This window comes from Epinephelus moara, chromosome 22 (genome assembly GCF_006386435.1).
Source record: "Epinephelus moara isolate mb chromosome 22, YSFRI_EMoa_1.0, whole genome shotgun sequence".
Classification (NCBI taxonomy): domain Eukaryota; kingdom Metazoa; phylum Chordata; class Actinopteri; order Perciformes; family Serranidae; genus Epinephelus; species Epinephelus moara.
The window spans coordinates 39,818,884-39,830,735 of NC_065527.1; the positions used below are offsets into that span (position 1 = coordinate 39,818,884).

Here is an 11,852-nt window from a genome sequence, read left to right on the forward strand (position 1 = left end):
TTAATTTTCACAGCTATTTCAGAACTACTCCTATGAATACTCTAAAATGTTTTTTGTCTGTATTGCAATAGCAATACTACTGCATCATTTGTGTTTTTAAAGGCAGCAGGTATAGGTCATGCCATTTTCCTTTATCTTGATTAATTTTGCACATCTGTGCTGTCATGTCTGATGATGTGTGCACGCAAAAAATCGAAGCTACATTGCATCCCCCTTGTTAAAAATTAACAATTCGACCACTGGACATATCGTCACTTTTCAAGTATGATGAACTTGTTAGCAAGCAGTTGCTTTTTTACACATCCAGCAGTTACAGAGTAACTTTCTCATTTATTTGAGGTAATTTTATGTCCACTAGTACAATATTCACTCTCTTTTAGCTCTGTTTTTGCCTCTACCAACTCCTGGGGAATATATCTGCCTCTTTAGCTGCTAAATAATCCACTGTGTTCATCAGCTAGTCTCTATTATTATCTTATTTTATACAGTCTATGGTCTCTAACCGCATCTGTCTGCTGTTTGGCGATGAGCAGGAAGTGTACAGTGAGTTTTTAGAGCTTTATCTTTGAAAACAGCTGCATGCTGCAGCCAAAAACAACGCTACAAGACCAGCGAGGCTAAGGTTAAGGTTATCTTTATTATCCTCAAGGGGCAATTTGTTGTGCAGCCAGCAGCAGTACAGATATCACACAATCAGCACAGAAAAAATTCACATGGAAAAAACATACAAACAAGGAATCCCATAATCTTATTCAGCAGACCACAAGCAGTAGGGACTGATGAGGTTTTAAAACTATTGGTCCAACATCTTGGCAGATTATATCGGCAACCAGATGGAAGCAACCTGAACACACTGAACAAAGGGTGACAGGGTCAGCAAGAACGGGCTGGGCCTTCTTTGTGACTGACTTTGTACACTTTGGAGAGGTCATTTGGATTTGTGCCTAAAATGTTGCTGCACCTTCTAACCTGTTCCTGTTTTTCACACAACTACTGCTGCTTGTCACCATTCGTCCAGCGCCACAAAGTTTCAGCTCATCAGTTGAATCAAAGTGTTTGAGAGAGTGAACGGAAACAGTAATTTTAAGAACCGGACAGCTAAGTAATGAGCTGTAACTTACTATAAAGCTCTAAAGAGGCTTTGAAGACCCTGTGTGTAGACAGGCATCCTGAAAACAAACCACAGCCTGACAAGTCCAACAGGTCCATTACCATCTTTATCTCACCTTCCTCTACTTTTGGCAAAGAAACTTAACATACCAGAGTTAAATGAGAATTTTAATGAGATGTTTTTGACCACAGCTGCAAAGTAGAACACGGCACGTTGACAGAACTGGCAGCTCTTTCTTATTGTTTCTGCCAACTGCTGATTTTATCTCGATTACATTTATGTTGTTTCCGCAGTGCTGCAAGGCTGTTATTAAATTTTCCACTCCTCGTAAAACATTCCTTCATTAGTTGCTCATCGTGTGTTGTTATTTGTGTCTCACAGGGTTTGGAGATGGGAAGTACGTTTCCTTTGAGGACCGGCAGTGGCACCAGCCGTGCTTTAAGTGTTCGCGCTGCTCTGTGTCGCTGGTGGGCTCCGGCTTCTTCCCCGACCGCGACCAGATTCTGTGTACAGACTGCAACAACGACGACTGACCGCCGCTCACACCACCTGCAGCAAATATCAAACATGGCTGACACCAGCAGACAAACTGCGTAACCTCAGCCCTGCACACGAACACTGCCATGTTATTAACTCACTCAGAGTAAAGCTGACACAAAGCTCAGTATTTACAACTCAAAATTCTCATCAGCCTGCAGCACATTGAAATGTTTGTATAAATTCTGCAGAAATGTCCTGTGACCTATGTATGACTTAGTTTATCTTTATTTTATATGTTTTGCACATTAAAGACTAAATAAAAAAAACAAAACATATGTAAACCATTAAATTAAACCTTTTATTCATAAAGGTGGTCGTACACCATTTTATAACACTTTTTTTTTTTTTTTTCATGACGGCTAGACAAAACCAAAATTTTAATGTCGTGATCTACACTTGGAAAAGATTTCTACTTTTTGAAAAATACTCAGATTTATTAAACCGCCCCTCTTCTTCTCCCACTACTTACTGTATATAAATGTATTTGTTAGAAATAAACTGTTGCAAGAAAAACATATATTCTGTTTTCATTTCAGCTTTGAATTATCTTTTCTGGCGTACAAGCAATAATAATAAAAGTGGTAAAAACAGTGGGTGGTGTGTAGATTAATTAATAAATGATTTATTTGTCTATATGAACTGAACATGCACTATACAGTGTCAGCCGATAGACAAATTGACAGGAGGCCAGAGGCCAGTCACAGCAGCCCCATATACAGTAGGTCAAGTGTATGCAGGGATGTTTCTAGAATTTGAGGGCATTCAGGGGTAAATGTGGAAGTGGGTCCCACAATGAAAATCTGACAATTAAACCAATGCCCTTGCGTCACTATACAGGAAATGTAAAAAACCTGCAACTGGCTTCAAAGGTTCCTCTTGGTACAAGACAGTGTTCAAGAAGGTCACATTTTGCTGTTTGCTCTCCTGTCTCACTATGAAACAAATTATCAAGCCACACAAAAACTTCTCTTGTGAGGTTGATCAATGAGCTAAAATATTGAAATCAAGTTTTTGCTGATATGTAATTGAAATAACCATGTTAAACTGTCTTCATAACCTTTCTTAAATAAGAAAAAAAAATTGGGAGAGAGTTCCTTGAAAACCCTTACCCCATTTCCCAAAGATGGTTTTCTGTGGGTAGTCCCATGTAGACTGTTTCCCCTAGTACATAATTTAGATAAATATTTACAGTTCAGAACCTCTGCACTGATCTGCTCTGATTATGTTTATACGGAGGCTGTGCCAGGCTTGTGTTCATCTCAGGGAGAGGGAACAGAAAGCCACAATGACACAGGTTGAAAAGTTTTCCATAAAAGCAATTTTAGCCTTTGGTACTTTAGTTTTCATGGTGTTAATGCTACCTGAAATACTTTGTACCTGCTCTTTGTAGCCTGTAAGGTGTCCAGAAATAAAGGAGTATTCTTGTGGGAACAGTTTTAATTTTGAAAATACTGAGTCTGAAAGTTATTTTTTGGCCTTGAATACAGTTTGACAGAATAAAAAAAAATAAGAAGAAGACTTTGAGTTAAGATTATTTTGTCAAATTAAATATATATACATCAACTATATGGATTTGGCCCTGACAGATGCTAATGTGAAAATATGGCTGCTCTTCTTAACTCCAGGCGCCTGGTGCTCCCTCATAAACTGAGAAATGTAGCTGTCGAGAACAGAAATACATTCCTGCGACTTCCTGCTTTTGATCATCATTTATGGCTGAGTGTAAAAGTGTTGACTTGCTGCTACAAGCGTGTTCTTTATGCCCCGTTAAAATCTTATCACAAGATCAACTCCAGATGAAGAATAAAAGCACCATGTGGTGCTGTTATTTGTTTGGGCCGTTCCCATGACTCTTCCTGAAATATGTTTGACCTTGTTTGTGGGGATGTAGGAGAACAAGTCTTGTTTGGTCCCAGGAGGAGGAGGAGGAGGAGGAGGGAGAAGGATGGGGTTGAAGCCCCTCAGTGAATATTTAAGATTTCACATCATCCCGCTCAGTGACCATGGGCTCAGCTGGATCCCGCTGGCGAAGGCTGTTAAAGTAATTAGAAGACATTACTCTGACTGACTAACCACAGAAGAAGAAAAAGGGGGGCCCCGCCTTACAGCTTCAACAGTATTACTTCTGCATGTTTCCTAAAGGTCCTTAGATGACTGTGTGTAGTATCCTCAGGAATTCACTCAATACATTATCTGTCTCTGTGGGATTTACCCTGTTGTAACTTTTGAATGATGAGGACAATTTAAAGGGGGTCAGTTAAACTCAAAATACCAAAACGCATTTGTCATCCACCCTCGTGGTCTCTGGTCAGGCTGATTATTTTGTTTTCATCTCTTCATCCATAGATCTCTCTTTCTACCTCTAAACCAGACAACCAACATTGTGTTTTGTGATAAGTAATAAACCTTTAGCTAAGCCCCGCCCCTTTGTGATGGTCTGACAAGCTGTCGGAGTAAGCATGGAGTCCACAGAGTAACTAACTGCACTTCATGAAAAAATATTTTGATATTTTTGGTAAACTGAAACAGTGATTCCAGAGAGAAGCAGACAGAGGGGTCTACAGTCTGTGTTTGAAGGATATATCCAGGATGTCAAACTGACTCAGCAGCAACAACAGGTTAAAAAGACAAAGATAGTTAGAAGCTAAAGCCGAACTATAGGCTACAGATCACGGTGTAAAAGTGAACCACCACATCACTGCTGATCGCCACACAAGACAATGAATATAAAGGGAAACTTCACTGATATTGAACCAGCTGTGTGGCATCACAGTGTGTGCAGATGACAAGTGTTTTCTGAAATGTTGTGTTTTGTTAAATGTAACGTTTTGTGAAATGATGCTGTGTTTTGACCCTCAGGGCCACTGTAAGTAGGCGTATAAAGTGAAAGTTAAATTTATTGGTGGTGTTCACAGCACTAAAATCAATCAGAAACGGTGTCCATGTTACTTTGCTCACAGTCATTACTTTACAAGGGGACTAGTTCTTTGGTAGGACTAGAGGAGAGTTCTTATGAAAAGTGCTGACAGGGATGTCTGTGGTTTATCATTTATATTCTCCTAAACTTGCTTGCTCCGGTTAATTTTTTTCAAAGCTGTGAGCAACACAAGGGGATCTGCTATATAGATAAAATCCTCTACTATGGTAAATATAATTTATATATCGCAATATTGATATTGTGATATAGAAACGTTTCACGAAAGACTATTGATAAATCTGAGACTGAAAGATCATTCTTGAGTTTGTATTTAAGTCATTGGATGAGCCAGTTAATCTCACTATATGGTCAATTCAGTCGTAGAGTTGCAATGGCTAACTGATGAGTTGTCAACTATTTAATTAATTACCAACTAATCTGATAATCAGGTATTTGGTTTGAGTGACCTGACAGTGAACTGAGTATCTTTGTGTTGTGGACCAAACAAGACATTTGAGAAGGTTATCCAGGGGAAAACACTGATCAACGCTCTTCATCATTTTACAGACCAGAGAACTAATAAAGTAGTTGAGAAAATAATCAACAGATTAATGGACAATGAAAATAATCCCCGCAGCGCTATGACGTAGCTGATTTAAAGTTGTTGTTTTTGTGATCACTCTCAGGAGATGACGTCTGTCCAGATGTCCCAAAAACTGAGCCACAGCATGACGAGAGGTCCTTGGAGAGCTCAGAGGAACGTAAACTGGAGCGTTTACAATTCTGTGACAGCTGAGGAAGACCATAAGATACACTCAAACGCCTCTGAACAGCTATGCATTCAGACTGTTTTGCCAACTGATGGATATAATAACCAGATAGTGTTGCCTGTTTTGGGCGTGAGGTGGGGGTTCCCATAGAGAGAATGGGCCCTCCGACAATGTGCTGGGGGGAGTGGGCCCTTATGAGTGACTGCCACCTTGAAAATCTGTTATCATGTGACGATACGATACGTGCATGATAGCGTGCACTGTGGCCCATCGTAACGATCTTATGCCACTGAGTAATAGGGTCCTGGGCATAGAATGAAATCACTCTTCCTCTGTGTGCATCAACACTGGTTTGCGCTGTTAGCTCTGTCAGCACTGTTGCTGTTTATGGAGTTAGCACTGTTAGCTGTAAACTGACTGCTCAGGCAGCTCCATGTTGAGAACTATATGCAGACAACTCTGAATTTTGCCAATAGCCCCTCTGAAAAAGATTAATGAAATAAAAAACACGACAAAAAGGGAAACTAATAAAAAAGATCAAAACAAATAAATAAGCCAAAATATGACGCTTACTGATTTTTAACAATGCCAACAATGACCTCATCCACCCAGCATTGTTAAAGTGATAGGTACTATGGCGTGAAAAATTAATACATATCATGGCACATAGTCATATCACAAACCCTATTCTATGGATAAATGGTTTTCTTTTGAGTGTAGAAAAGGGAAAGTTTAAAGTTACTTCTTAGGAACCTTTGAGGCTAGTTTAAAAGAACATATAAACACAACTGGAGTGTTTTAATCACTCTGTGACTGGCCTTCATCAGTGGAGCTGTAACAACACCACAAGCAATGACAAACAACACATTAGAAAAGCTCCATTTCCAGTAAAGGGCAGCGGGGTTAAAATGAAATTGTTTGCAATTCTTCACTTTCTGTTGAAGGCATCATTATTTAAAGCTGTTATTTTTGTCATGGTGGGGCTGACACTTGACTTAACCCGCATGCTTTTCAACAACAAAACAAAATTATTCATACAGCCACAGAGCCTCCCAGGAGACGCTGACAATCCCAAATAAAACATGTGCATGTTAGGAGTCAAACCTGAGAGAATTTGGCAGCAAAGTAGATTGTGTTAAACCCTATAAAATTGCCAATCTGGACTCAGAAGAACAAAAGAAAAGTCTAAACACTATACAGCTCAATCATCTAAGTTTAACTGCAGGAATCCTGTTTGGCTCCCAACAGCTCATTTAAAGTTTTGCCTTGGTCAGTTCTTTCCAGATAATTTCCTGAAGTGACAGGAAATGAAACAAAGATTTGCTGTTTAAGTGGTGAAACACACATTGTGCATTCATGCCTCATTACTCACACACCCCAAGGTTAAACGTGTGGAATGTTCTCTGGTGTGAGTGTGTGAGTTTCCAGCCAGATTGCATTACGTAGTTGGCGATGTTGAATGTGACTTGAGAGTGAGTCATGGCCTGACATGTAACCTGGTCTCAATCAAAGCCTCTAACAGTATCTATGTGTTGGATGGAAGGAGACGTGGGAGGAGATGAGGAAATAATACCACTGGGAGAAAAATGTGCTGTATGTCTATAAACCTGTGTAAATACTCATTGCCAAACTACAGCTGAGACTGATGCTAATATCATTAGTTCTGCAGGAATTTAGTCATAAACCAAAGTACTGGACGAAGTAAAAGTTTGACCTAATAATGGTCCTGGATTAAAAGTTACCAGTGTCACCAAAAGTTTTTACAATTCACCTTTCGCTAAGCCCCGCCCATTTGTTATGGTCTGACAAGCTGTCGGAGTAAACATGGAGCCCACACTGTAACTAACTGCACTCCCTGAAGAAATATTATCATATTTTTGGTAAACTGAAACAGTGATTCCAGAGAGAAGCAGACAGAGGGGTCTACAGTCTGTGTTTGAAGGATATATCCAGGATGTCAAACTGACTCAGCAGCAACAACAGGTTAAAAAGACAAAGATAGTTAGAAGCTAAAGCCGAACTATAGGCTACAGATCACAGTGTAAAAGTGAGCCACCACATTACTGCTGATTGCCACATAACACAATGAATATAAAGGAAACTTGCCGATATTGAACCAGCTGTGTGGCATTGCAGTGTGTGCAGATGAACGGTGATTGGCTTCATCCCCGTGCCGCTGCCAGCACCTGGACCTCCACCGTCGGATGGGCAGGGATCACCAAGGGAAGTCAAACAATGTTCATCTGTGCACAATGTGATGACACACAGCTGGTTGAATATCAGCAAAGTTTTCCTGCTTCCCTTCACTGGTTCCTGTACAGCAGGGTCAGTCTTTGTCAGCAGCTAACCTTACCCTTTTCAGTGTTTGATTTTGGTTTTGAAACAGGGAAGAAACATATATCTTCTTCCAACCTCTTAAGGTAATGCGTCTCATTAATACACGTTGAAATCCACAAAACCAGCTTGAAAATGAAGGAAATTTGAAACGATTCCATTCGAGTCAATGGAGCACAGCTGTATTGTTGTTGGGCCCTCGTCTGAGATATGATTGGCTAGTCTGTGTCGGGGGGTGGGACTTAAAGAAGGGTCAAGTTTTTCAAAAACCTTCTGAATCAATTTTTATGGCAATCAATGTGATAGTTATTCAGATATTTTACTAAAAAATGAATCATGTAAACCTCATAGTGACCAAATTCATTGTGATTCATCCTCTGGGGAACATGAATGTCTGTACAGAATTTCATGGCAATACATCCGATGGTTGTTGAGACATTTCAGTCCAAACTGAAGTGATGGACTGACCAACACTGCCACCCGGAACTGGAGTTCTAAACTTGTGGAAAAAATTACAACCTGAACCAAACTTACTTGCATGAGTTGAAGCCCAAACCCAGTCTGTCCAAGATCATCATATAAAATACTGAGCCTGAGCCCGACCAAGCCTGACCCCCTCAAAAAGCACTACACTGAATTTCCCTGCCGGAGAAGCCGGGGACAGAGGGCCCAGCACAGAGCCTAGCTGCTCCCTCTTCTTCTCTGCAGGCCGAGAGGGGAACTCTACCTAGAACCACACTATTACCATATCCACAAAAAGTGTCTCCAGCCATACTGTCATTCTGTACTTTAAGCTAAATGCCAATGTCAGCATGCTTACATGCACCAAATAATGCTTACCATGTTGACCATCTGCATTTAGCATGGTAGCATGGTAACATTTGTCAATTAGCAGTAAACACAAAGTACAACTGAGAGTGACAGTTGGTCATAAGCCCAGGTGACATTTTGACCTGGCGCTGCATGAAAGATTAAGACATCATCAGAGTCGGTAGGATTCATCCTCATGGGTCCATGTCTGTACAAAATTTCATGGTAATTCATTCAGTTGTGGAAATATTACACTACAAAGCAATCAAGTCAACTACTGGCGCTAATGTTAAAGTTATAGGATCACCAAAGTCATTAGAATTCATCTTCTGGGGAACATGAATGTCTGTGTAACCGGTGGACTCTAGTGTTGTCTGCATTGTGTTATTATGAAGAGGCCCAGACAGTGAAAATCTTTCGAGGCGATCCCCGTTTATTCCTGACAACTCTGACAGCTGGTGGTGAAAACAAAACCTTCGGTCAATTACGACCATATAACTCGAGCCCCTACACAAATTAAGTGACACAAGAATATGTTAGCATATTATACAATATGTTTAGGCTGAAAAAACAGCCCTAAAACATGGACATTACTATGAGAGCGATGACGCCTACCTTTCCCATGGAGTACAACAGCAAAAGGGGATAGGCAAGGCGGGAGACACCCCTTTATAGGTGGGGTTGCCCCAAAGGTGAACGCAGGGGTTCAAAAACTGGTTAACAGACGTTCAAAACATTGAAACTGCGACACATCCAGTGTGACATGACTTAGGTAACACTAATAACTGCTTGTTAGAGCAGTAAAAAAAAAAGAATCAGTCATTGTGCCATTCATACCAGATGAAATGTGACTCTGAGATGGAGCCTGAAACCGAGGAGTGCATTCCAGGGATGGACTCTTCCCAGTCAGTCTCTCCATCATAGTGTTTGTCAGCAGCCCTGGTTCCTCTCCATCCCCCCATGTGGTGATGTTTCAGGCCAGTTGTGACTAATGCGCGTTTCACTGCAAGATTAAACTATTCCCAAGTTTTGACTTACTCTAGAAAGTTTTAAAGGTCAGAATTGTGCGTATGACTCACTAAAGCAGCCTTAAAGCAATAGTTTTTGAGATAGAATACACTTATTTGCTTTCTTACAGAGAGCTGGGTGAGATAGCTGATGTTAGTAACGTACAAAGCTAGAACCAGCCGATTGTTAGCTAGCCTACTAGTGATTTCTAGGGCAAAGGGCAAGAAATATTACAGCTCATAACTTCCGCATGAAAAACGTCATTTTTAATTTCTGTTTGTACATGGATTACACAAATGTGAGCTGGAGTGGTGCTGCTTGGTGGAAATGGAAAAAAAACAAAACACTTTATTCATGCATGTACACGAATAAATGTTTTACTACTACTGCAGAAGAATGGGCATAAATTATGAGAAGGTACATACTAACTTCTTACAGCTGACGTTTTATATACTCAGTTCCGTTGGACCTCCTCCTTAATTTTCTTGATTTGCTGCAATTTCCTGCAAAATACACACACACACACACACACACACACACACACACACACACACACACAATGCAAGATCTAAACATGTCTAAAAATACTGAACATTCTGACCAGCAACATTATTTCACTTGTGGTGTGCACGTAGGGAAACAACTTTAAAACTTAACAATAAAAAGTAGAAAAACGACATCTTAACTGCTCTCAGACTGCTCTTCATCTTGTCAAAGTAAAACTACTCTCAAAAACTGCATCATGGGAAAAGATCACACATGAGAAATGTACAATCTCATATTGTTACGCAGAGGAACAGCTAAAGTGACACTGTGTAAAGTGTAGGTGTGTTTGATTTAGGGACCAGGGCATGCAAATCCTCACCTGGACGGCCCAAGGACGTGTTTTAAGGAGAAGATAGGGAGCACTTTGTTAAGGTGGAATCAGGAAAATGCTACATTTTGGGGGAAATTCATAGTAATGAATCGCAGACATCTTGGTTGCAAACCAGAGCTGATTTTAGTCACAGAGCAGGTGATGGTCATTTACTGACAACAGTGGCCAGTAAGCTGCGGCATTTTTCCATACTGTATGGCACAAAAACGTCATGAGAATACTATAATGATGTAGTTTGTAATAAACTACATAGCCCAAAGTAGTAAACTACTGAAAAAGCTACTGAGATTTGAACCTGCCAACTGCAAAAACAACTGCAAACTATAGTTCAACTAATAAATGAACAACAAAACTTTGACCTGTTGTTCAGAGATTACATCACAGACTGCAGCATATTCCTCATATAACAACGTTTGATGCTATATGCAGAAAGTCTACAGGTGATGTGCCTTTAAGAACAACTCTATGACAATGTAAACCTGAATTGTGTAATACTAGATACATTATATCATCATCACAATACATACAATCAATCACACTGTGTTTTAAGAGTTTCAAATGTATATATATGAAAGGGAAATTAGGCAGTTCGGTCTCAATATACACAACAAATAGATGGTCTAAAGAAAAAAATCCAATATGTCATAGCAGAGCTAAAAAATGTAGAAAAGATTTGAAACCAGACGAAATACAGTATCCTGGATTCTGATAAGTTGCTGCCATCTAGTGTTACATAACACAAACACACAACTGAGGTCTCAATATGGAGACTTCACTCCACCCTTCACAATAGTTCCTATACTTAAACCTTAGTTCATGTTAGTTCATGTCACTCCAGCATGCCTTTCAGGGGCAGGGCGTAGGATATACTGGCATCATATACAATAATACACTTAACTACACACGGCTGTGACAAGCAAGGTATGGTATCTCTCTGGTAGCCCTGATAATGTTTATCTATACACACTCAATGAGAAAACTAAATATTGTGTAGGATTTATACAAACAGTCTTGACTGTGGCCATAAATGTTCAATCTTAATCTTACCTTCTATGTTTATGTATGTCATTTACAGTACAGCCAATCGTGTTTTGGCGCCACCTCGTGAAGGATTTGAAATACTGCATGCTGGCTATGTGGATTGAAAACATGTTTAAAGCTGTGGCTTTCATTAACAGTTGTTGACCACATAGTAATAAAAAAACAACTTTCTATGCATATGAACCATGTATTTGTAAAAATAACATTGGCTATTTAGGTTTACAACTGACAAAACCCAGGCACCATGTTGTAAATAGCACGGTGCCGTCATCAGCTTGTGCTCTGAGACGTGTTTACTTTAGGAACTATTTTCATATAATAAACTGAGAACTGTCAGAAGAGAATTCGCTGGCGATTCTCTATAATAGTTAGGTAAACACTAATAATATTCTATTTCATTAAATAGCTTCTTATGGACCATACGTATGGGAACTCTATCCAACA

General features: G+C 39.8%; 1 protein-coding gene across 1 annotated transcript in view; it reads left to right on the forward strand.

The window, feature by feature from the left end:
* LOC126384316 (four and a half LIM domains protein 3-like) overlaps positions 1-2,227 on the forward strand; it is a 28,081-nt gene extending 25,854 nt beyond the window's left edge. Inside the window, exon 6 of the mRNA XM_050035304.1 lies at positions 1,493-2,227. Within this exon, the coding sequence (XP_049891261.1) occupies positions 1,493-1,644 (152 nt within the window). The 3' untranslated portion in view covers positions 1,645-2,227. The remainder of the gene's footprint in view (positions 1-1,492) is intronic.
* The last annotated feature ends 9,625 nt before the right edge of the window (positions 2,228-11,852 follow it).